A 27,334-nucleotide genomic window follows, 5' to 3' on the forward strand; every position below is an offset into this window, starting at 1 on the left:
ATTAATTTTTCCATCTGAAAAAATCGAGCAAACACAAAAGAAGTTATGTTACAGAATGTTTCTAGGCCATAAAAATCCCTTTTACCCATATTATCCAAAGGCAGGCAACTGGACTATGAAATTACCGCAGAATGAATAGCATTTTTTTTTTTTTTAAAAACAAGACAACACTCCACACAGCACAGTATCGGAAAGATTCTTCGCAAATTGAAAAAATACATAAACATAGAGGAATAGGTGTGTGTACTAAAATTAAAAGACAAATTTAACTGGATCCTTGAGGTAGGTGATAAAAATAAAGATGACCTGGAGAAAGGGCTGGAGGGGGAGCAAAAGAATACCAGAAAGATGTAGGAAGTCAAGGAGAGCAGCCTGGTGGGTTTCAGCACTTTCCTCAACCAGTGGGAGAGAAGTAAGGGTTCCATGCCTTCAAATACTTTCATCCTGGGGCACCTGGGTGGCTCAGTCGTTAAGGGTCTGCCTTCGGCTCAGGTCATGATCCCAGGGTCCTGGGATCGAGTCCCACATCAGGCTCCCTGCTCCACGGGAAGCCTGCTTCTCTCTCTCCCACTCCCCCAGCTTGTGTTCCTGCTCTCACTATGTCTCTGTCAAATAAATATATAAAATCTTAAAAAAAAAAAACTTTCATCCACATGAAAATGCAAAACATAATAGAGCAGTCTTACATAAGTGGATAGATACTATTTCTGGCATAATTTAAAAAAAATATTTTATTTGAGAGAGAGAGAACACAAGCGGGGGGCGGGGAGCAGAGGGAGAAGCAGGCTTCCCGCTGAGCAGGGAGCCCGATGCGGGGGCTCAATCCCAGGACCCTGGGACCATGACCTGAGCCGAAGGCAAACGCTTGACTGACTGAGCCACCCGGGCGCCCCTCCGGCATAATTTTTTGTTTGTTTGTTTAAGGTCTACATAAATGTGCTCTGAGCAAATCAATATATTCTTTATAAAAGCAGAAGACACCAGGTACCACTGATCTGGACCATGTGTTGCTTTCTCAGAGGATAGGCACCCAGGAGTTCTGCCTTAAAATATTTTTCACAGAAGAAGCAATTTAATGTGAAAAATAAATTGCATTCACATGAGAAAGATCTGACTGTGGAGGAGTAAGTAGAGATATGTGAGACTAATGCAAGAAAGAAGTGAATAGAATGATGGCAGAATCCTTAAAATTTTTGGAAAAGCTTTACTAATTTTGATAAGACCCACATATAAATATACTAATAACACGTAAATGAGATGTTGAGGGAACAACACTACTATAATGTGACACAAATGCATCCTGCAATAGTAAAAGTTTTTATTACTATTTTAAGCACCTCTGAACATTATCAATGTTCATGAAAAGCTGTGCATATAAAGAAATAAATTCTTCTAATGGTATATCTGTGCACATGATGACAAAATTATCAGGTATTCCTAGTTGCTGATGAGTCACACGTTTCCTTTATTAGGGAACATCCCATGCTTTTATTTAAACCAATCTTAGGGCAGCAAGAAATGCGCAAAAGCTTTAAAGTGTATGTGTGACAACAAAAACATGATTAAACTGTTAGGTACAATTTATGTTTAATGAGAAAAACACAAATTGCTCTCAGCCTTCATTAATGAAGAGATTTTATAAAATGGGCACTGCTTTAAAGCAGGCTCAAAATGACGTTATACCAAAATCATCAGTACAGTAATGGATTCTTCCCATGAATTTGCAGACTGTTCTTGCTGAAAACATTTAGATATCCAGGTTTTAGCAAAAGTCATTGTATCAGCTGGTTTTACCTCCTCAAATCAACAAACAGAAAAACATCCTTCTCCCTCAGTTTCCTGAAGTGAGATTAGATGAAAGATTATATTTTTATAGTTGTGATTATTCAAGTCATGTTTGCTTACAAAAGGCAGGGTTAAATATAAAAGTCTGAGAGAAATGTTAAGATCTAAAGAATGACTGGATACACTGGACTGCCTCTCCCTCTGCCTGCTGCCCGCCTTGCTTGTTCTCTCTCCCGCTCTCAAATAAATAAATAAAATCTTAAAAAAAAAATTTCACATCTAGAATTCCATCTCTTTCCTCCCCTTTATTTATTTGAGAGAGAGAGAGAGAGACAGAGAGAGAGAACATGAGAGGACAGGGAGGGGCAGAGGGAGAGGGAGAAGCAGGCTCCCCACTGAGCAGGGAGCCTGACGCGGGACTTGATCCCAGCACTCGGGGATCATGACCTGAGCTGAAGACAGATGCTTAACCCACTGAGCTACCCAGCTGGCCCCTCTCCTTCCTCCTTTATATTTATTTGGTTTACAACAGTGATTTTATTTTATTTTTTTTTAAATGTTTTATTTATTTATTCATGAGAGTCACAGAGAGAGAGAGAGAGAGAGGCAGAAGGAAAAGTAGGCTCCCTGCTGAGCAGGGAGCCCGATGCGGGACTCAATCCCATATCCCTAGGATCATGACCTGAGCCGAAGGCAGACGCTTAACCATCTGAGCCACCCAGGCGCCCCTACAACAGTGATTTTATACAGTAACTGTTCCCCAATAATTATGGCAGTATATAAAGGTATAATGTACTAGTAAAATACATTCAGTCTTTGGATTGAAACCACAACACTAGAAAAAAATTTATTAAATGTTATATATATGTATATTATATGTTATTTTTGAAATGGTAAAAGAAATCAGATCAGTTCAGGGTAAAAATTTCATTTCATTTTTTTTTTTTTTCTTTTAGATCTGGTAATGGTTCTAGTACTCCACAGAAACACTATTTTTTTTCAGTTATATAAAGGAAAAACCCCCAATAAGTAGTACACAAAGAGAAATAAACAGTGTGCTGAAAAAGAATCCAGAGAGCAGGATATTTTTAATAACGGACCAAAGACTGATGTCATTTTCACTTTGTATATAAGATACTTAAACACAATATGAAAAATTATGCCTATATACTTTATAAATCTGTATTCTTATTCAAAACAAAATAGCTTAAAATATCAGAAATGATGGCTAAAATTAATTTTCATTAGTATACACCCCTAATGTGTGATGAAACAAAGACAAAAATACATTTTAAAAATTATTTCAAATTTTAGATAGAGAAACCACTTACATCACTTCCTTATTCCTACGTGGCCCTTCAAATGGTCTAAATGGCAGTGATCCAGTAGCTGCATGGTAAAATGTTACCCCAATGCTCCAAAGATCAACTGTTGCTCCATACTTCTTCTGATGATCTTTTCTTAGTACTGCTCTCTCATACATATCAGGATGCTTAAAAAAAAAAAAAGATGAAGAAACGAACTTGGGTTCTATAGTAATACATTACACACAAATGGGTATTCAATAACACCTACAAATTCCATCATATCAATCAGAGATCAATTCTCCCTATGCCTTTTATCAAATACCAACCTATCTGAATCTGTGTCCAGACTCCAGGCCTACTTTCCGGTTACGATGGAACTGCTCCTATTAAGGGCTGACTTTTTCATCTGTGCTGTGGAACCCACCCTATTGTCTCACCAATTCCAGAAATCCGTTCCTGCAATTACCCCTTTTATGTATCAATTTCCCCCTATTGGATCATTCCTTTCAGCTTACATACATACTTTAAGATCTCCCATTTTCTTTCTCTTTTTGGGGGGCGCAGGAGAGGGAGAGAGAGAATCTTAAGCAGGCTCCACACCCAGCACAGAGCCCAACGCAGGGCTTGATCTCGCAATCCTGCGATCATGACTTTAGCTGAAATCAAGAGTCACTTATCTGACTGAGCCACCCAGGCATCCCTAAGATCTCCCATTTTTTTTTTCTTAAAACCCTAAATTGACCCCACCACCCTTTCTACCTATGACCCAGTTCTCTGCTTCCCACCATAGCAAAACTTCTCAAAATAGCTGTTCACACTTACAACTGCCTTATTTCCTCATGTCCTATTTAGGCCTATGGCATTAAATATTATCTATATACTTTATTTTTAAGATTTTATTTATTTGACAGAGAGAGAGACAGCACAAGCAGGCAAAGCAGCAGGCACAAGAAGGGGCAGAGGGAGAAGCAGGCTCCCTGCTGAGCAGGGAGCCCAATACGGGGGCTTGATCGCAGGACCCCAGGATCATGATCTGAGTCTAAGGCAAACGCTTAACCAACTGAGCCACCCAGGTGCCCCTTATCTATATACTTTAACTCCCAAGACTATCTCCCGCCCTGAACTCCAGATTCATATATTCTACTATTTTCTTTAATATCTAAAAAGTAGCTCAAACTTCACATATATAAAATAGACTCTTGGTCTTCACTCTCAAACTGGTTTCCTTCTAATCTTTATCCTCTAAGTAAGCAATACCACCATCTATCCAGTTGCTTATACCCCAAACCTTTCAGGCAGCCTTGATGCCTTTTCCTCATCCCTGACACGCAGTCCATCAGAGCAAGTCAGATGGATTCTGAGATAAAAATCAAATTTTCTAAAATTATTTCAGAGGACTAGCCTGACTGGGTTGACTGGGGATGTAGCAACCCAGACAAGCAGCTGATCTGATGTTAAACACATGACTTTAAGCCCAGGAGACACTATATTAGAGTTCCGGAGTAGAGATAAATCGTACAGGACACGACTTAGGAGCTTACAGGTCCAGACAGAGATCCTGATGGACATTTAGCTCTGCAGAATACAACCAGGAGTCATACATGCTTAGCCTCCTGACATTTGCCTTTACAGAAGTTATGCATTAGAACTTTAAGATTCTTGGAAGATAAAGCTACAAGCGTGTACTATGGACCAAAATAGAGTAGAGATGACCAAAGATTTGATCATCTAAATCAAAACAAATGCCTTATGACATTGTGGTATGTGGCTATGGCCCAAGGGCCCAGGAACCAATGCAGATAACACTACTAGGAGGGTGTTTCTAAATGATGCAATCTATGAATCTGACTCCCAAAGAGTCACAATCCCTGGATTTTGTGTGTGGTGTGTAGGAGGGGTGGGAGGTGGGGATGGCTCCATAAACTATTTTTCAAATTTCTATTTTTTAAGATACATTGGGCCTTTCTCTACCTGTTCTCTCACTCTTTTTTTTAAAGATTTTATTTATTTATTTATTTATTTGACAGAGATAGAACAGTGAGAGAGGGAACACAAGCAGGGGGAGTGGGAGAGGGAGAAGCAGGCCTCCCGCCGAGCAGCGAACCCAACGCGGAGCTCGATACCCAAAGGCAGACGCTTAACGACTGAGCCACCCAGGTGCCCCAGAATCTGACTTTAAAGATAAAGCCCAGAGCCATGAGCAGTTAGTGATAGCTTTATATTATAAGCTTCCTGATTACATGTTAAATGTACTTACTTATTTTAAATTTTTATTAATGAAATATAGTTGACATACAGTATTATTTTAGTTTCAGGTGTACAACACAGTGATTCAATAATTCTAGGGGTACCTGGCTGGCTCAATCAGTAGAGCATGCAACTCTTGATCTCAGGGTTGTGAGTTCGAGCCCCACATTGGGTGGGGGGCCTACTTAAAAAAAAAATTCTACACATTACACAAAGCTCACCACTACATATGTAGTTACCACAAGCAAAGGAAATGAAAGGAAAAATAAAGTACTGGGACTATACCAAAATAAAAAGCTTCTGCACAGCAAAGGAAACCATCAATGAAATGAAAAGGCAATCTACTAAATAGGAGAAAATATTCGCAAATGATATCTCCGTTAGGGTGTTAATATCCAAGACACATAAAGAACTCATACAGGGGAGCCTGGCTGGTTTAATCAGTGGAGCATGCGACTCCTGATCTTGGGGTTGTTAGTTCAAGCCGCGTGTTGGGTGTAGAGATTTCTCAAAAAGAAAACAGAAGAACTCATACCACACCAAAAAACCCACAAATAATCCAATTAACAAATGGGAAGAAGACCTGAAAAGACATTTTTTCTGAAGAAGACACACAGATGGCCAATGGTCACAGGTAAAGATGCTCAACATCACTTAATCATCAGGGAAAAACAAATCAAAATCATGAGATACCACCTCACACCAGTCAGAATGGCTAGTATAAAAAGACAAGAAATAACAAGTGTTGGCAAGGATGTGGAGAAAAGGAGGGAATCTTCAGGCACTGTTGCTGGGAATGTAAATTGGTGCAGCCACATGGAAAATAGTATGGTGGTTCCTTGAAAAATTAAATATACTTACTTTTAAGTATATTTTCATAAGTGTTTCAAGTGCTTACTAACTTTCCACAAACACATCTACACAGTTTCAAACACAGAGCTTTTCTAGCTTTCTAGCATTTCAAGTTAGATCTTTTCAAAAGCATTTCATTTTTTGTGTTTCTAATAATGTTCCTTTCTGTATTTCAATAACCAACCTCCCTGAATAGAATCTTCTGCTTCAGAATTGTAATGAATTTTGCTCTACAGGGGATATCATGGTAACAAGCTCGTAATATGTTAACTGCTCTGATCCAAAAAAGGGAGCATTTACTAGCTACATGCTTCTGAAACGTATATATAGCTTTTGCTTTTAATATAGATCCATAGCATTAGTAAAATTAAAGAACTTGAGTTTTATAAAACTTATAAGAATTTTTAACAGAGGGACGCCTGGGTGATGCGGTCGTTAAGCGTCTGCCTTCGGCTCAGGTCATGATCCCAGAGTCCCAGGATCGAACCCCGCATTGGGGCTCCCTGCTCAGTGGGAAGCCTGCTTCTCCCTCTCCCACCCCCTCTGCTTGTGTTCCCTCTCTCGCTGTGTGTCTCTCTCTCTGTCAAATAAATAAATGAAATCTTTATTTAAAAAAAAGAATTTCTAACAGAAAAATAACAGCATCCTTAGATACCAATATCTAATTCCCTCATTACATACCATATACATGAGAATAAAGTTTAATTTTTGTCATAAAAGTTACTAAGACATTTTATAGTGAACTAGTTTGACCAGTTACTCATTATTTACAACATATTCAGCTTTAAATAAATTAGTGATACCTGACTTACCAAATATTCTTCTGTGCCATACAGAGAAACAAACTGCTCATCATCTTCTAATTCTCTAGCTGCGCCAAAATCTGTGAGTTTGTACACAGACTGCCCATCTTCCCCTATAACACGCATGATATTTCCTGGCTTGATATCGCGGTGTACTATGCCATTCTCTCGGAGATGATTCATTCCACCGACTTATTAAAATAAAACAAAGGAAATCATAATGTAGGCATCTACGTGTATGCACATCAAATTCATTCATATTCACTCAATATGTTTTTCCATAAGTTGGTCTAAAATCATTTTTACCAAAGAAGGAATAAACGGTATTTACATTTTATATCTCATGTCTGAGTAACAGAGTTTAAGAATAAGGATCAATATGGTCTAGGGAAGAGTCCAATCTCTCTTAATTAAGTACTATTAGGAAATGGAACAAAATGGTCTTAAGCATAGGACTTCCTGAATTACTTTTAGTTATATACATGTGGGTAATCTGCCTAAACTTAAGAATAATGATTCCTGAGAAATTACCAATCTTTCACCACAGTTTCTTATTTCTTTAGCTTGGGAAAAAATTCCATAAAAAAGCAAACTGCACTCAATACATAAAACAGTAAAAAAGTAATAGAAGCAAAGTGTCAGACTGGCTTCCACAGACCTATATTTCTTACATGCTTAAAGCTATTCTTCAAAGGTCATTTTCCTTTTTCTTTTTTAAGGGTAAAGGTGGCTACATTGCTGAAATTAAACTGTTCTGGCTAACTGACAATGCCACTGTACACCAGTATGAAAGATTGGACAGCTGACAGATGAATGTCCAAATATAACATATGAAAGTAAACTTAGGGGTATCACATTCAATTATGAAAATTCAGGGTTACCGGTATACTTAGGAAGTCATCAATTATCTATAACTTCTACTTGGTTAAACAGGCTGTAGCATGTATTATTTCTCTCTCCTCTTATCCTCGCCTAAGGGGTCTCCACACTGCTTCCAGTGTCAAGTTCAAGAATTCCCACTAACCTTATGCCTTCTTTATCACTGGACTTTTCCCATTCCTCAAATACTGATTCATTTCTCGTCAAGAAGATATTATTCCCTTTGGTTGCCATATTCTTTTTTTTTAAAATAGCTTTGAGATAAAATTCATGTATCATAAAATTCAGCCTTTTAAAGTATACAATTGAGTAGTTTTTAGAAGAGTCAAAGTGTACAACCATCACCACTATTTTCAGAACATTTTCATTATGCCAAAAAGAAACCCCATACCCATTAGCAGTCACTCCTCAACTCTGCCATCCCCTCAAGCCCCTGGCAATGACTAATCTGCTTTCTGTCTCTATGGATTTGCCTATTCTGAACATTTCATACAAATGAAATCATAAATATTGTGACCTTTGCGTCTGGTTTCCTTCACTTAGCATAATTTTTCAAGGTGCATCAATGTAACGGCATGTATCACTACTTTATTTCTCTCTTTTTTTTAAAGTAAGCTCTAGGCCCGACTCGTGACCCCAAGATCAAGAGTCACATGCTCTACCGGTTGAGTGAGCCAAGTGCCCCATTTTCTTTTTCATGAAGGAGTAATATGTCATTGCATGGATAATAGACATTTTGTTTATACATCAGTTGATGAACACCTGGGCTACTTCCATTTTTGGCTATTATGAATACTGGTGTACAAGTTTTTGTGTGGATATGTTTTTAATTCTTTTAGGTAAATACCTAGCAATGGAACTGCTAAGTCACATGGTAATTCTATGTTTAATCTCTTGAGGAACTGCTAAGACTGTTTTCCAAAGTGGCTGTACCTTTTTACAATCCCACCAGCTGTATATAAGGGTCCAACTTCTTCACATCCTTGCCAACACCTGTTTTTGTTTTGTCTTTTTTTAAAATTAATTAATTTATTTAAGAGAGAGAGAGAGACAGCACATGCATGAGTAGGGGGAGGTGCAGAGGGACAGGATCACAAGCAGACTCCCTGCTGAGCAAGGAGCCCAAGGCCGGGCTCGATCTCATGAACCTGAGATCATGACCTAAGCTGAAACCAAGAAGTGGATGCTCAACTGAATGAGCCACCCAGGCGCCCCTGTTTTATCTTTTAGATTTGGCCATGCTAGTGGGTATTTAGTGCTATCACTTTGTGGTTTTGATTTGCATTTCCCTAATGACAAATAATCTTGAGTAACTTTCTGTGTGCTTGTGAGCCATATATGTACATCTTCTTTGGAGAAATGTTTATCAAATCATTTACCTATTTTTATTTATTTTTTCTTTTTGCCCATTTTTAAATTGGGTCATTTATCTTTTGATTAAGTTGTTAGGATAAAAAATCCTTATCAGATATACAATTTGTAAATATCTTCTCTCATTCTATGGGTTGTCTTTTCACTTACTTGATACTGTCCTCTGAAACAAAGGTTTTTAATGTTGATGAAGTTCAATTTATTTTTTCTTTTTGTATGTATACTCTTAGTGTCATATCTAAGAAAGTACTGCATAAAGGTCTTTGGTTTTGAATATAAAAATAATGTATTACTTTTAAAATTCTTATGTCATTAGGAGGACCTGGGTGGCTCAGTCGGTTAAGGGTCAGACTCTTGATTACGGCTTGGGTCTTGATCTTGGGGTCATGAGTTCGAGCCCTGTGTTGGGCTCCATGCTGGGTGTGGAGCCTACTTAAAAAAAAAAAAAACAACTCTTGGGGCACCTGGATGGTTCAGTTGATTAAGCACCTGCCTTTGACTCAGGTCATGATCCCGGGGTCCCGGGATCGAGCCCTGCATCGGGCTCCCTACTCAGTGGGGAGTCTGCTTCCCCCCCGTTCCTCCCACCACTCATGCTCTCTGTCTCTCAAATAAATAAAATCTTTTAAAAAAAATTCTGTCATTAGATTATATACACCTATTATCTATAAAATCAGATAAACAAACGTACCCACATCTCGCAAAACAATTAAAAATTCAGACTCTGGTAGTCCATAGGCATTAGATGGCTCTTCTAAAACAGTGTATAAACTTCCGCATGGACAAAATTCCATAATAAGTACTTTATGTCTTGTTGTTGTCTGGAAAAAAAAAAAATCACTGATTGGGACTCAAAAAGTAAGTTTTTATTACATGCTAGTACTTATCTGATTTCACTTAAACGTAGAATATACTACAATAACAAAGGCACTGTGAATTGCTTTACCTGGGATTTGTTAAATAAGTATTGACTATACTCATATAACGATTAACATCTAAATTCCCATTGGATCTGTTTTTGAAGACGATCAAACAACCATGAAAGCTGGCTAAATCTGAAATAGAAAATCACTGCTACACTGTTATAATGGTTCTTTAAAAATTTCTAATACATAATAGTACATTTAGGACATTAATCTTCTAACAGATCTCTTAAAACACTTGAAATTCTTCTCATGACAAGTACTTTTACTTCAGGGAATAGAGTGCTAGCCTTAAAAACAAATGGCAGAATAGCTGAGTGGTCCCTCTCATAGCAAAGTGCTAGTCTGCAGATTTGCATTTGAGCTGCTTATTTGTTTTAAACCTTTTAATGTACCATTGATTGTAAGATACACCATCAATTTAGTAACAGCTTTATAGGGAAAAAGAAATACTATCAAATTACATATACACACTGATTATAAGATATATGCCCATTTCAGGAACTTAAAAATGTGATTATGAGTCTTAAGATCCAGTATTCATTTCCAAAAAAAATTTTGTAGTCATCTCCAATTTTTTATCCTTCCTTCCTCTTATAATTTTTTCTGCATATCCCCAAAATACTTTTATTTTTTTTTTAAGATTTTATTTACTTATTTGAGGGGGAGAGAGAGTGGGGGAAGGTCAGAGGGAGAAGCAGAGGGAGAGCACGAGAGGGGGGAGGGTCAGAGAGAGAGAGCACGAGAGGAAGGAGGGTCAGAGGGAGAAGCAGACTTCCTACTGAGCAGGACGCCCAATGTGGGACTCCATCCAGGGACTCCGGGATCATGACCTGAGCCGAAGGCAGTCACTTAACCAACTGAGCCACCCAGGCTCCCCCCAAAACACTTTTATAAACTATTTTATTTATTTTTAAAAAGATTTTATTTATTATTTGACAGAGGGAGCAAAAGGAAGAGAGGGAGCACAAGTTGGGGGGAGGGGCAGAGGGAGAAGCAGACTCCTCACTGAGCAGGGAGCCCGACGTGGGGCTCGATCCTAGGACCCCGAGATTATGACCCGAGTCGAAGGCAGCCACTTAACCAACTGAGTCACCCAGGTGCCCCCTTTTATAAACTATTTTAAATTTCTCTACTATTGAGTAGTTATAAAAAGAGAAAAATAACTTTAAAAGACTTATTTTTATTTTTTATTTTATTATTATTATTATTTTTTTTTAAAGATTTTATTTATTTATTTGACAGAGAGAGAGATAGTGAGAGCAGGAACAGAAGCAGGGGGAGTAGGAGAGGGAGAAGCAGGCTTCCCGCCAAGCAGGGAGCCCGATGTGGGACTCGATCCCAGGACCCTGGGACCATGACCTGAGCCAAAGGCAGACGCTTAACGACTGAGCCACCCAGGCGCCTTATTTTTTAATTTTTTTTAAAGATTTTATTTATTTATTTGACAGAGAGACAGTGAGAGAGGGAACACAAGCAGGGGGAGTGGGAGAGGGAGAAGCAGGCTTCCTGCTGAGCAGGGAGCCCGATGCGGGGCTCGATCCCAGGACCCCGGGATTATGACCTGAGTTGAAGGCAGACGCTTAACGACTAAGCCACCCAGGTGCCCCAAAGACTGTTATTTTTAAATAATGAAATAATACGTTGATTGTTGAAAATTTGGGAAATACTCATAATTCCATCACCCAGAGATAATTATGCTAGCATTTTGGTGCATTTCCCTTCAGTCTTTTTCCTGTATATCAAATCACGTAAAAATACACAACACTATTTGCACATGATGCTGTATATTCAAGATCACACGGCATATATACATTTTTTTCTTTTATTATTATGTTATGTTAATCACCATACATTAAATCATTAGTTTTTGATGTAGGTTCCATGATTCATTGTTTGTGTATAACACCCAGTGCTCCATGCAGAACGTGCCCTCTTTAATACCCATCACCAGGCTAACCCATCCTCCCACCCGCCTCCCCTCTAGAACCCTCAGTTTGTTTTTCAGAGTCCATTGTCTCTCATGGTTTGTGCATATATATTTTTAATCCTGTTTTTCTCACATAACCATATTCCCAGGTGATTAAAACTTTGGTAAATATCTCTTTTCATTACTGCTTAACTACTGTGTAGTAAAGAATAAATTTTACCCCAAGAGAGGTCAGGCTTTTGTCTGCCCTTGGCTACTAACAGGTGATTACTAGGTATCTGGAGTATCTTGTCTGCTAGAAGTATCTTTCTTTGAATGGGGGCTTTGGCCACATAACAGTCTAATGATGTGATTTTTGAGGGAGGTTTTAGGATGTGTACGTCCATCTCAATTTCCAAAGGAAATGAAGACTAAAGGTGTTAGCCTGAACCTCTGGAAAGGGCTAAAGACTACAGGTCGGCCATGTAGGCAGTATGTGATTGAGTCCCAACACAAACTCTAGACACCAAAGGCTCAGGTGAGTTTCTGAGGCTGGCAATGTTCTGTGCATACTGTCATACATCAATGCCAGGAGGGTACTGTATCTATGAGGACAAGAAGATTCATGTGTGGAATCCTCCTACATCTGTCCTATGAATTTCTTCCTTTGACTAGTTCTAATCTGTATCCTTTTGCTCTAATAAAACTGTTAAGTATAGTGCTTTCCTGAGTTCTGTGAGTCATTCAACATTCTATTTTTTTTAATTTATTTTTTCTTATTTATTTATTTATTTAGAGAGAGCGCACAGTGGGGGTTGGGGGGAGGGCCGGCAGAGGAAAAGGGAGAGAATCCCAACCAGAGTGTGAAGGCCAACATGGGGCTCAATCCCAGGACCCTGAGATCATGACATGAGCTGAAATAAAGAGCTGGACACTTAACTGACTGAGCCACCCAGGCGTCCCGAGTCATTCAACGTTCTAGCAAATTATCAAATCTGGGGGCAGTCATGGGGAGCCCCAAATTTGTAGCCAGCGAGTCTGATGTGATGGTAGCCCTAGGGGACTTCTGAACTTGCAGCTAGTGTCTGAATAAGCACAGTCTTGGGGGGACTGTGCAGTAAGCCAAACTCTTCTGCAGCCGGTATCAGAAGTCTTCAACAAACCTGGCAGTCTGGAGGGCTACACTCTTAACCTCGAGCATAACAAACTGAGTAACTAACTATCCATCACATATTCTAACTTATTTAACCATTCTTTATCATAAACAGGGCAGCAATGAACATCTTTGTGCATAAAACTATAATTTACATTTCTGATTAGCTCCTAAGAAATACTTACTAAAAATGAAATCACTATTATAAGGAATATAAACTGCCAAATCATTATTCAAAAGGTGTGATTTGACTGATTACTCATGTCTAAAGGGGTCAAACTAAATTTCTATTTCCATTACTTCTAGATAATTTTCCTAATGACATTCTTTTTTTTCCCCCGAATTAACATTCTCTTTTCAGTTTCTCCCTAAAGTCAATTTTATCTTTTACATACTATATTAACATATACAGTATATATTTCATATACTATATTAATTTCTGGATTCCTAGGATTTTTTTCTTTTACAAAGTCTTCTTTCTATTGCTTGACTTCCCCCTTGTATAATTATGCCAATTTAATTTCACTTAGTTTTTATTTTTAGTAAAAATACTGGTAACCATATTCTTTACTCTTATTTCTTACACTACTTGCTCTGATTCCATGATACTTTATTTCCATTGTTTTATCTCTTCAAGAATCTTTGAGGACAGAATATTTGGTTATATGAGCTCTAATTTTCACCATTTAAAAAAGCTCATTGTTTATAAAACAATTTTTTATATTAGGTCATTTCTCCTGAATTGCAGTATTTACAATAAATATGACAAGATTAACTAAAGCTTGACTACTTACCTCCTCTTCAATAGCAAATAATTTGACAATATTTTTGTGATTGAGTTTTTTTAACACTTCAAATTCTCTCATTTGAACATCCACTGGACGAAGGAAGCTTATATTATTAAATACTTTGATAGCAAATAAGTCACCAGTTTTCTAAAAAAAAGAGAAAGGTTTTATTTATTTATGATATTATAAAGCAGATTAAAAGGTACTATAAGAACTAGCTATAGCAATTTATCTGTCTTATAGAACACCCAAATATTTTTTAAAATTTATTATGTTAATTACCATACATTACATCATTAGTTTTTGATGTAGAGTTCCATGATTCATTGTTTGCGTATAACACCCAGTGCTCCATTCAATACGTGCCCTCTTTAATACCCATCACCAGGCTAACCCATCCCCCCCAGGCCCCTCCCCTCTAGAACCCTCAGTTTGTTTCTCAGAGTCCATAGTCTCTCATGGTTTGTCTCCCCCTTCAATTTCCCACCTTCATTTTTCCCTTCCTACTATCCTCTTCTTTTTTTTTTTTAACGTATAATGTATTATTTGTTTCAGAGGTACAGGCCTGTGATTCATCAGTCTTACACAATTCACAGCACTCACCATAGCACATACCCTCCCCAATGTCTATCACCCAACTACCCCATCCCTCCCACCCCCCACCACTCCAGCAACCCTCAGCTTGTTTCCTGAGATTAAGAATTCCTCATATCAGTGAGATCATACGATACATGTCTTTCTCTGATTAACATATTTCACTTAGCATAATACCACCTAGTTCCATCCACGTCATTGTAAATGGCAAGATTTCGGTTTTTTTTAATGGTTGCATAATATTCCATTGTATATATATATACCACATCTTTTTTTTTTTTTTAAAGATTTTATTTATTTGACAGAGAGAGACACAGCGAGAGAGGGGAACACAAGCAGGGGGAGTGGGAGAGGGAGAAGCAGGCTCCCGGCCGAGCAGGGAGCCCGATGCGGGGCTCGATCCCAGGACCCTGGAATCATGACCTGAGCCGAAGGCAGATGCTTAACGACTGAGCCACCCAGGCGCCCCTACCACATCTTCTTTATCCATTCATCTGTTGATGGACATCTTGGCTCTTTCCATAGTTTGGCTATTGTGGACATTGCTGCTATAAACACTGGGGTGCACATACCCCTTTGGATCACTACATTTGTTATCTTTGGGGTAAATACCCAGCAGTGCAATTGCTGGATTGTATGGTAGCTCTATTTTCAACTTTTTGAGGAACCTCCATACTGTTTTCCAGAGTGGCTGCACCGGCTTGCATTCCCACCAACAGTGTAGTAGGGTTCCCCCTTCTCCACATCCTTGCCAACATCTGTTGTTTCCTGACTTGTTAATTTTGGCCATTCTGACTGGTGTTAGAACACCCAAATATTTTTAAGCATAGGTAACTATACTAGAGCTCTTGATTTTTTTTTTTTTTTAAAGATTTTATTTATTTATTTGAGACAGAGAGAATGAGAGACAGAGAGCATGAGAGGGAGGAGGGTCAGAGGGAGAAGCAGACTCCCTGCCGAGCAGGGAGCCCGATGCGGGACTCGATCCCGGGACTCCAGGATCATGACCTGAGCCGAAGGCAGTCGCTTAACCAACTGAGCCACCCAGGCGCCCCTCTTGATTTCTTTTTAAAGCTAAAATCAGTCAGCTGCTCCAAATTTCTCTCAAATTGTATGCTTTGGAATGAAGAAAAGGCTATTTTCTTTCATATTAAAAAGCTTCCGGGGTGCCTGGCTGGCTTAGTCAGTAGAGCATGCAACTCTTGATCTCAGGGTCGTGAGTTCAAGCCCCACACTGGACCTACAGCCTACTTAAAAATAAATAAATACATAAAAGTTAAAAAAAAGAAAAAGCTTCCATTATGATACATGAGGCAAAGACAGTCACTTACATATAAGAGCTCTAATAATACCAAATGTGAAAGTATATTTTAGATAAGAAAGTGGAATTTAGAAGGGTTTCTCCAAGTCTAATAATTTAAAAACTAAACAGGAAAAGAGAGATTGAAAACTATACTCCATATATGAAATTTCATTAAGAAGCTCAAAGTAGGGATGCCTGGGTGGCTCAGTCGGTTAAGTGTCTGCCTTCAACTCAGGTCATGATCCCAGGGTCCTGGGATCGAGACCCATGCTGGGCTCTGTGCTCAGTGGGGAGCCTGCTTCTCGCTCTCCCTTGGTCCTTCCCCCCTGCTTGTGCATGCTCTCTGTCAAATAAATAAAATCTTAAAAAAAAGAAACACTCCCTAGCTGCAATACTGTGCGTGTAGATGTGCGTATAGATGTGCGTATGGAAGTAGGAGCTGGAGTCGGTTGGGTTTAAGTAGCCTATCCTCATTGGATTGCATCACTGCTGCCTTAGAGATCTTTCTGCGACTTCACCTAGATGACTAGGGCAGACTGTTTCTTTATAGAGCCTTCTCTTGGAGGATCAAAGACATTTCCTTTTCTCTATGGATATACCTGCAGCACCCCACTCTCACTCTCTCATGGCATATTGAAGTAGATTGCACAGAAAATTACAATGCACAGCTGTAGCTGGGAGGGACTCTTAGAGGTACAAATATATGCTTAATTTCAGGTAAATGTTACCTTCTTATGTTCTTCATATTAACTTCATTTACTTTTTTTAAAAGATTTTATTTATTTGACAGAGAGAGAGAGAGAGCACAAGTAGGTAGAGAGGCAGGCAGAGGGAGAGGGAGAAGCAGGCTCTCCACTGAGTAGGGAGCCCGACGTGGGGCTCGATCCCAGGACCCTGGGATCATGACCTGAGCCGAAGGCAGACACTTTACGACTGAGCCACCCAGGCACCCCTTTCATATTAACTTTACTTTAAGGCTCTCTTTCAGACTCCTCCACTTCCTTCCAGTCATTCTAATTGGGAAGCCTCTCCTTGGTGGTCAGTCCAGATTCTTTGAGTTTAATCTTACTTTCCCCATAACCCAAGGGTGAACTTCCCTGGAGCAAGTGGAAAGATCATTTCCTCTTTGACTTTGGGGTTCAAGCACCACGTGCCTTAACATATTTCATGGCTGCCTGTCTGTCAGGATCTCCGTGCTGTGCCTGCTTTGATACCCTCTCCACAGCTTTCCATACAGATTCACTGCTCATAGCCATGATTACCTCAGAAGCTCACAATCTTTTTCTGTCAGAATCTCATGTTCTTTTTCTCACTTCAGAATCTCATGATCTTTTTTCTTAAAACCATTTAACTGCTTCACAACCACTCTTCAAGATCACTATTTGGAGACCACCATCTTTGTGATCACACCTCCCTCACTCTTGCCTACTACTCATTTTCAGACAATATGAAAACAGAATAACAACCAAACCACAGTTTAATTATACTGTTTTTCCATTGTTCAACCAGAGTAAGAACACTGCTAAATCTATACCACCCAACTACACCACCAAGATTTTTCTTGAGGATACTTATTTCCAACTAAATCCAAAAGTAGGAGAATCCTAACAGATGAGCAACTGGGGAAACTCACTGAAAAAGAGACAGATTAAGAAAGTAATATAAAAAGGTTTACTAATATCATGGTTAAAAATCCTTTAATAGTTATTAAGGGCAAGCAGGATTTTTTGGGTATAGTCCTAAACCTTTGGAACTGACGTCACTGAGAACAAACATGATTTCTCAAAATACATCCCTGGGAAGAATATTAGATACTGAATACTAAACTGACTCTTCACAATCTTTTAAGTAAATTCCTATGACTCTCAAATCCTTATTTTAGGCTTTCTGGATAAAATACATTCTCGTTTCCTTTGAAGAAGAACTTCAGGTTATCTTCAGGTGGTCTAATCTGTCCTCATTCATTCATTCATTTATTCCACAAATATTTGCAGAATGCCTACTATATGTAGGAACTTAAATGAAGGACACTTGAGTATCTAAGTAACTATCATTCCATCAGTTTCCAATTTCTGTCCCTTCCAATGCCAACCTTGCTACTAAACCCAAAACTCTTTGTGGGAAGGAACTGTACATTATTTGCAGTTATGTTCACTAGACCCATCACAGTGCCTGTCACATACCAAGTGATTATTAAAGTTTGTTAAGTTAACTTGGGTCACAGGAAGATGGATAGTCAGATGTGGTCTCAAAGCTAAATCCTGTGTCACCCCCCCCCCCCCAATTTCTCTTCTTCTTGGCACAGGGCACAAAACAAAAACAATCTCTAGGACAGGAATATCCAAAGTTGATCACAATGGACTTGATAAAGGATCCAGAGACCATAAGAAATTGAATCAAGGACCCAGAACCTGTGGACAATCCTAGAATCAGAGTGAAAAAGGCTAAAAGCTGTATGACACTTCTGATTCATTTTCTAGGAACCAGAGGCTGTTTACAGTCATCGGCTCTCCCCAGAGGAAACAGCCCAAACAGCCCCTCCCCTCCGAAAGCTTATCTTACTGTTTAGGACAGAACTGATTGGCAATCACAATCACAGGCTACAGGAAAACAGGAAGGAAAACATGAAACTCCTCCTTACTAAAATATTTAAAGCTCTTGTTTCTGAAAATAAGAATTTAAAGGCCTCTGAACATCATTTAGCTCAAAAAAATTTCACAGTGCTGAAAAATTAGTGGATTGTTTGCATTACAGAATAGTTTTTTCTGTATTATTTTTCCAGCTTCCTTCCCAGAACAGAAACTTTAATGATCTTAAATTTCATTTTAAATTATTTTAATTATCTTTAATTTCATCCTCCAATATAGAATCTGACAGAAAGTCTTTTTGGTTCTTCAAGTGCCTCCAAGATTAGCCCTTTTATTCTATTCTCACTTCCACTAACAAGTTCTGTTTACCTCATGCCTTTTAAGTGTGGGTTCCTTGCTGATAATCTTATTTTATTCCACTCTACCTTGTAGGATGCTATTTACTGCGACATGAAGCTGTAGTATAGCATATGAGAATCATCTGTGGATTCCCCTCGAACTATACATCTGTCTTCCCATACTTCTCCCTCGTCTGCAGCCCACCCCAATGCCCTGCCATACGGAACTTCTCTGCTAGTGAGATCATTCCCTACCATAGGAGGAATAGGTTGGGGAAAGAATCAAAAGGCACACTTATCTACACTAATCTTCCTAGTCCCTTGTTTAAACCAATCTCCTTTTTCTCTCCACACCCAACACCTAACCTCTGCCACCACTGGGTAGATATCACTAACTCTAACAAAAGCTATACATGAACCACAAAAACAGGAACTCTCTTTAGACAGTATAAGCAAAAACATCAAGTCTCACGTTTTAGTACAAATGTGCTTCTCAAAAGAAAACATATACAGTGATAAAAAGCCTTCACAAGTGATAAAAAGCCTTCTGAACCAACCTTATGCCTTCCACGAAAGACATTTGCAGTAGCTCCTTGGCCTAAAATATCAGATAAAAGCCACAGATGATTAGAAGTGCTCTGCATCTCGGCTTGGTCAGGAGATCTTGTTAAACTAAGAGAGAAGAAAAAATCTGCATGTTTGTTTTAAGGGAACAATACATTTAAGGAACAAATGTTAGCTATTTTTAGTCTCCAGTAAGATCACACTTAGTTATTGCTAAATTGAAGTGTACAGTCTAATGTAAAAATCTCTATGACCAATAATATTAAAGACTAAAATGCCATGTGGGCTCTGAAAAAACATTAACCAATGACATATATTCACTTTAACTCACTTATCACAGGGCTGCAGAAATATCTATTTCCTTTCTAATTTTATCTTTCTTAGAGTGATATGGGCCACTCACCTTCTTCAAATGTTTTGAAAGATTAGTCAATGATGAATTATAAAGTGTCTTAAAGTAATAATGTAAAATATAACAGAAATATAGAAAAGAATTACTTTGTTTCTTTAAGGGCAGGGATACACTAATGAAAACAATGGCATAACATTTCCATAAGGTAAAATTTTATCTGCACAGTTTCCAACAATCATAATGGAAAGGTGCAAAATTTTTTATTCCTGAAAGGTTACTAACTCTTCCGAAACTAAAAGATAAATTATCCAATCTCCAAGTATATAAATATATGCATATTAAGTGTATATTACCAAGTCTTAAAAAACAAGCAAGTGGAGGCTGTTATGTATTAAGTAAAATCTCTGTACCTTCTGCTCAATTTTGCTGTAAACCTAAAATTGCTCTAAAAAATAAAGTCAATTTAAGAAAAAAGCATAACCACTACCCAACCTTCTCCTTTAATACTGAAAAGTTGTATCACTATAAGGATGTTAAAAATACTTGAGCTCCATGTTGGAGTAAAAATCTCACCATGCCACCTTAAACCTGCTGTAATATCAGATCAAAACAGATCCTGATATCCCTTTATAGTCCATTAGAACAGATTAGGTATTCAGTGATGAATTAATGACTACATTATTCCAAGAAGGATTAGGAACATAAAGAATGGCCAATTTTCAACAATCTTACATACTAAGATATCTAATTTTACCACCCATCTAGTTTAGATAAGGAATGTTATCTACAGAAATTTATTGGAAATAAGCAATAAAAATAAGATCCACTTTTGACAAGTAAGGAATACACATCTGTCAGCTGAGGTTAATAATAATAAACTTCTCAATTATCTTTTCAATATTTCCAAATATTTTTCAATAATGAAAAACCTTCCCTAATTACTGTAACTGTGCTAACTGTAAATGTAAAATAGTGTCATTAGGTACCTACACGTATCTAGTGAATAATATATAAGCACATTTTTCAGCTAAGATATCTGCTTTCTATATGAAGATATAAGCCTAGTTTCACAATGATGAGGGGGAAACGTCTTTTGAAACTATCTTCCAATAAACCCACAACAACAGCATGCTAAAACATGACTCAGCACATCCACAAGGTGTTTGCTTTATAAATCTTCACCAAATTTTGATACACTATAGGCAGGCACTCAACAAGTATGTTACTAGTGACTGCCTTAAGCCTACTTCCTCATACTGTCCAAAACGAAAGTTACTATTTGTCCACAGATGAAAACAGGTTTGATGACAGGCATATGGACAAAGTTCAAGGATTTCCAAACTTCACCACTATGTTAATAATTAAGTGTTCTAGAGTGAAAAAAGTGGGTCTTCGGTTCTGCGCTGGACAATTAACGGGTAGACCCTGTTTTGAGGCCAACTACTGAAAATACCTGGGAAACGGACTGGAAGATAAACCCGTAAGCCATTTCCCAAAGGAAATGTTTGGGAATTCCCATTATATGTGTGTATACTAATAGACGTCCTCTGCTTCCAGCTTCCGGTTAGTCAATCCCCGCCGTTGTCATCACTAAAACCCTAACGAAACGTCTCTTCAATCATCTGAAAAATCGAACCATTTAAACACTGCCGATAGTGTCAACGCTCATAAAGAGGGGTAGAAAGCGGTCAAACTCTTAAGAAAAACGGGGAATCCGTCTCTCCGGGGCGGCCAGGGCCCATACCCGGTAACGGGCACGTCCTCTTTCTTCGTGCCTAACATCGCTATACGCTGACCCGGGAGGGCCCCGGTCACAGGGCCGCCCAGGGGGCGAGGAGTAGAGACGGAAGGACCGGCCCGCGCGACCATTCCACCGGGTTTCGGGCGCCCCAGACCCCCGGGGGGCGGCGTCCACCCGGCCAAGGTCCGGGCAGGGCTCGGCCTAGGCTAGTGCTGGGCTTCTCGGGTCGCCCGCCCCGCCCCCGCTCTGACTCAGCATCCCAATTTCCCACAGGGGCAGGGAGCGCTCCTCGCCGGCCCATGCCGGCTTCGCTGCCCGTGCCCCGCGCAGCTCGGGCCCTGCGCCCGCGCCGCCCCACTTACCGCGCCCGGTCTCCGTCGCACTACCTCCAGCGGGCTCCCGCGGCCTCCTTGAGCCCCGGGACACTTCCGGCTTCGCGAGCCCTGGCCGGGGGCCACGTGACCGACGGCCGGCGCGCGCGGGTGCGCGTGCGCACGCCCGCCGGACCAGCCTCGGCCTCCGCCGCCTATCCTGCCGCCCGGGCTGGTGCGGCGGCTGGCTTCCAGTTCTCCGTAGCGGGGGGCGGGGAGGCTGGGGGCTGTCTGGAGTCCGACCTGGTCCACACCCTCTGCCTGTCCCTCCCTCACTCTAAACGTGAAGCTAGGGAGCCCTGCGCAGTGAGCAGTTTCGGATTCCTAGAACTGCAAATCCCGCCCCGTCCTCGACAGCCAACGACAGGGTACGGCGTGCGATGATAGTGGAGAAGACAGACATTGAACTCCTGATTGCAAACATTCTAATAGTCACAGGTGTGCAGAATGCTGGACACGTGCGAGGCTGTCACTGGGGAATATCATAGTCTGGAGGGATAGATCTGTAACTGTTTTAAAGGCTGTGTTGGCTGCAGTGGAGTCCCATGATCGCCTCAGAATAATCCAGACGTGAAATTCTTAATGTAAATAAGCTCATTTAATTCCTTTTTACTTTTTTTTTTTTGGCGTTGTGGAGTGAGGAAGTCAGGAGTGAACGTTGTCTTAATTCCCTCTTTCCACGGTATTTTGGAAAATGGCAGTATTGGAGAACTTGACTGAAATCAGGTCCTGAAATATTCGTGCCGCCGAGATCTCAAGAGTAGCTACTCCCTAGAGTGATCCCTTCTGCCCACGGACTGCACTGCAGCCTTTCTCAACATACTGAGAGGTCACAGACTCGGGCTGATTCAGGGCTAAACTTAGAGACGAAGAGGAAGAATTCTTCCCAGTTGAGAACTACAGCAACCAGATGAAATAGGAAACCAGAGGCTTTTGAATGGAACAGATCTGGAGTTGCAGTCCCAACTGTCCCCACCAAATACTGACTCTAAGCACGTCCCCCCCCCCCCCCAGGTCTATTGTGTCCTATGCACAATGGAGATAAGTCCACAGTAATGCGTTGTTACAAAGGAAGTTATTTTATTAGACTTTGAACAATGCTTAAATGGAACCATTTAATTAACCAATGTTAGATGGAACCATTCTAACAACAAATCTATTTACTGCTTACAATTCCAACCAATTTCAATCCTGTATCTAATGCCAAGAAGGGGACCTGTCCAGGTTCCTTATAACAGTTAAGACTTACAGCTCAAAAGTTTTATGGGAAAAAATGTAATTAGCTGAGCCAAAGGACTTGATTCACATATTTACCACTGAAATACCAGGTATTTTCTTAAAGGTAGAGCTGCTTGTGAACCAATTAATATTAACATTTAAGACTTTAAATAAACTGTTTGGCACAGAACTAAACCAGGCATTATAAAACCCTTGTTGTTCCATAGTCAAGTTATACAAATCCCTGTCTTTTGCCTCAGTGACCTCACCTGTCAAGAGGTGAGAGTCACTCTTGTGACAATTATTTGGGTGCTTGTTTTTGGAAACTAAATACAAGTAAGTAATTCATGATGAAGCAGAGTTTCCTAATTGCTATGGTACTCTCTAAAGTGCTCTGGGTAACTTCAGGGAAAGATGGGAATTGTACATGACTATAGAACATGAAGTGTATCTTCTATTGCAGACTCTTAATTTCCATGTCTTGTTTTCTCTTGGCTCTGAACATACATGAATCTCTTGAAGAGCTTTAAACAGGGAAAAAGGAGGAGTCATCTTTACATATATGTAACTAATAGTACAGTGACCATAGCTAGTAAGAAGCCTTCATGCTCCGGTACTTTAGTAAGCTATTCATGCTTAAAAACTTGGTTGTGAGGTAGCTACCATTATTTCCCCATTTTACAGATGTGGAAGTGGGTATGGAGAAGTTATTTAACTTACTTAAATATCTTAAAGCCAGTGGCTAGCAGAAATGTTATCTGAACCTTCTTAAATCTGCAGCCTGTCTTAGCTCTTAGGCACTATGCTGACTTGTTAGTATACTTTGAAAAAACAGTGCTATTGCACTAGATGCAATGATCTTTCCCACTGTACAGAGAAACTGATCAATGAAACACTCAAGCTTTCACATACCCATTTTATTTTTCTTTAGAGAGAGAACACTTGTGAGCGAGCAGGGGTGAGGGGTGAGGGAGAGAGAGAGAGAATCTTAGCAGGCTCTACACTTAGCGCAGAGCCTGACGTGGGACTCGATCTCACCACCCCGAGATCATGACCTGAGCCGAAATCAAGAGTAGGATGCTTAACCGACTGAACCACCCAGGTATTCCTTTTTTTTTTTTTTAGAGAGAAAGTTTTTTTTTTTTTTTAAAGCAAGCTCTATGGGGGTGCCTGGGTGGCTCAGGTCATGATCTCAGCGTCCTGGGATCCAGCCCCACATCGGGCTCTGTGCTCAGCAGGGTCTGCTTGTCCCTCTCCCGCTGCCCCTCCCCCTGCTCATGCTCTCTCAAATAAAAATCTTAAAAAAAAGTAAGCTCTATGCCCAAGGTGGGGCTTGAACTCATGACCCTGAGATCAAGAGTCCTATGCTCTACCCAACTGAGCCAGCTAGGTCCCCCTCACTTACCTCTTCTTAACATTTTTATTTAAGCATAATATACATTTCACCCACCTTTTTTTTTTAAACTAACCGTTAGTTTAGTACTTTTATTCTACGATGTAAGGAAAATGTTTAAAATCACTACTGGAATTAACATGAGAAAAGATTTATGTATATAATTTAGAATAGTTTTAGGGAGTTATATAGATCACTGAAACCCATCATGAAACCTTTAGGGGAACCACATGGGCCAAAGGTTAAAAAAACAACAACCCTCCCCTAAAATCTTACTTGAGCTTTTAGAATTTAAACTTAATGACTGTAGTAATTTCTTTCTTTTTCCCTTCTTCTTTCTTTCTTAATTCAATTAACATAGAATGCATTGCTTCAGGGGCACAGGTCTGTGATTCATGTCTTATATAGTATCCAGTGCTCATTACAACACATACCCTCCCCAATGACTGTAGCAGTTTAATTCTGTTCAGTTTATCCCTCCTCTCTTAATTTCTTATATACTTACTGATACTATTATTTTTCCTCTTGCTTTTCTTACAGAGTTGTGAATAAAAATGGGAAAAAGTACTTCTAGTAACTAAATGGGTAGCTACTTGTAAGCATCATTAACACATAGGTATAGTGTCCTAAGTAAATCCAGTAAAAGAGGGAAAAAGTGGACTTTAAGTTCTATCACTAGATTGAAATAGGCTTTTTTAGGCATTTTAAAAAGAACTGAAGAGAACTAAGTTGCATGTCACCTTTTGGGAGAATAGATAAATCATCTATAAGCTTATATATACAATTCTTTAAATGGGAAATCAGGGAGAGATGAGAAAATAAGACTAAAGTATTTATAATAATAATGCCAAAAAAGACTTAGATTTCACTATGTAAAATTTATTTTTATTTTTTTATAAAAAGTGTGTAACACCGGTACCTACTCTTAAATCAGTTAATTTATGAAACCATTCTCTTTTGTAGAACACACATTGGCATCGAAAACAGTTTAAAGAAATGTAATGGCTATCTACAAAAAATTAGTTTTGATTTATTATATTCCCCCCCAAATTTTGAGACGGCACACGTAAAAGAAAATTAAAATTTTCAAACATTTTATATTTAGCAATTGAAAAAAAGTACACTGTTTTCCGGCTATGGTCTTTATAAAGGATTTAACGTTTCAAGGATTTAACGTAAAAAAAAAAAAAGGTACTAGGATAACCGTGCTGTATCTCTTAACAGCATTTTTATATGGAACAATTTGAACTGGCATGCAAGCAACTTCTCTTGTTGTTACATACCTGTATTCAGAGAAAATTACACCCATTTTACAGAAAAATCCCAATACATATACTGCAATAAGCTTAAAGCAATGTTAAAAAAACCAGTGTGAATGGCACACAAAACTGCTTCTTTATAAATTAACTGGAATTCCTGATCATAAAGTAGGCACAGGGAGATCCAGTCCTTAGGGCTTTGCTCTCTGGAAGAATACCTGTAAATAAAATATTAGTACAATTAGTACTGATGTCAGAAGATATCACCTTTTACCTGAAGAATGGGTCCAAGTCAGTAAGTGCTAGTCACTCTTTCTAATCAATATTTAGAACATTTCACATATTGCATAAATCCATACATGGTACAAGAACTTTCTTTTCTGGACAATTTAATCAAATCTAGAGATAACTTATGTTGACATTAGTTGGGAAACTAGTGAAAATATGGTTATTAACTCTAATGTGATGAGAATTCAAGTGGTCAGAGGAAAACATGCTCTTTATACCTTTTCTGATTGGCACACTGTCATAGCTAATACTGGGAAATTAAATTTTGAGGATGAATTAAACAAATCAAAGCTAAAGCTAGCAGCTGTTATCCCTTAAGGAATTTACTATTTGGTAACAAAAAATACTTGCAATTCAACATTTGAGACTATGAATGAATAGGCTAGAGGTTGTGCTAGTGACTGGTCCAATATTACATACTACCTTCCACAGTTAGGTAAATGTTTTTGTTTTTTTTTTAAATAAAGATTTTATTTTAAGTAATCTCTGCACCCAATGTGGGGCACGAACTCACGAATCCAAATTAAGCCAGCCAGGCGCCCCCATACTTAAGTACATGTTAAGTGAGCACTAGAAAGTCTACTGGCCATAAACTCATGAAGGACTGTATTCATCATTGTATCCCTAGCACCTAGTAGATCAGGCATTCATTTAACAAATAAACTATTGACTAAGTGAAGAGAAGAATGATCACTATATGAGCAAACAAAGCCTTAAAAAAGGCCATGCTTGAGGCAAGCTGAAAAGAATGGGTAGAATTCATAAAAGAGGAGGGTTGCTAATAAAGCAGAATTTTTGAAGAACAGCAAGAATAGCAAAGACTTCCAGCAAGAGAAACCAGAGACGGTCTGAGATCAGAATGTGGAAAAAAAAAAAAAAGCCCTGAATGTCAAACTAAGAAACATGAACTTATTTTTATTTTATTTTATTTTTTTTTAAAGATTTTATTTATTTATTTTACAGAGAGAGACACAGCGAGAGAGGGAACACAAGTGGGGGGGGTGTGGGTGGATGGGAGAGGGAGAAGCAGGCTTCCCGCCGAGCAGGGAGCCCGATGCGGGGCTTGATCCCAGCACCCTGGGATCATGACCCGAGCTGAAGGCAGTCGCTTAACGACTGAGCCACCCAGGCACCCCACATGAACTTATTTTTAGCCAACAATATAGGTTTATGAAGAGTATAAGGGGAATGAATTTCAGAGGACTGTTCAGGGTTTTCAAACAGCTCAGCTTGACTACAAGAGAAGGGATATCGGCATGAGAGAACCCAAACCCACACTAGAGTAGCAGCAGTGGAGACAGAGAGGAA

At 39.2% G+C, this 27,334-nt stretch overlaps 2 protein-coding genes across 6 annotated transcripts in view; both read right to left on the reverse strand.

Moving 5' to 3' along the window:
• Positions 1-21,964, reverse strand: part of TBK1 (TANK binding kinase 1) — a 41,310-nt gene extending 19,346 nt beyond the window's left edge. Inside the window, exons 1-6 of one of the 2 annotated variants that reach the window (XM_035002226.1) lie at positions 21,860-21,964; positions 19,398-19,512; positions 14,024-14,164; positions 9,936-10,065; positions 7,004-7,185; positions 3,117-3,277 (exon numbers count right to left, since the gene is read on the reverse strand). In XM_035002226.1, coding sequence (XP_034858117.1) covers positions 3,117-3,277; positions 7,004-7,185; positions 9,936-10,065; positions 14,024-14,164; positions 19,398-19,484 — 701 coding nt within the window. In that variant the 5' untranslated portion in view covers positions 19,485-19,512; positions 21,860-21,964. Of the gene's footprint in view, positions 1-3,116; positions 3,278-7,003; positions 7,186-8,018; positions 8,128-9,935; positions 10,066-14,023; positions 14,165-19,397; positions 19,513-21,859 lie in introns of those variants that run through there. The other variant, XM_035002227.1, reaches the window with a different exon arrangement.
• Positions 21,965-25,347: 3,383 nt separating this feature from the next.
• XPOT (exportin for tRNA) overlaps positions 25,348-27,334 on the reverse strand; it is a 45,476-nt gene continuing 43,489 nt past the window's right edge. For all 4 annotated transcript variants that reach the window (XM_035002235.1, XM_035002234.1, XM_035002236.1 and 1 more), the window contains one exon: positions 25,348-25,956. In XM_035002235.1, the coding sequence (XP_034858126.1) occupies positions 25,930-25,956 (27 nt within the window). In that variant the 3' untranslated portion in view covers positions 25,348-25,929. The remainder of the gene's footprint in view (positions 25,957-27,334) is intronic.

The sequence above is a fragment of the Mirounga leonina genome, unplaced genomic scaffold (assembly GCF_011800145.1).
Source record: "Mirounga leonina isolate KUSES-001 unplaced genomic scaffold, KU_Mleo_1.0 Mir_126, whole genome shotgun sequence".
Taxonomy (NCBI): domain Eukaryota; kingdom Metazoa; phylum Chordata; class Mammalia; order Carnivora; family Phocidae; genus Mirounga; species Mirounga leonina.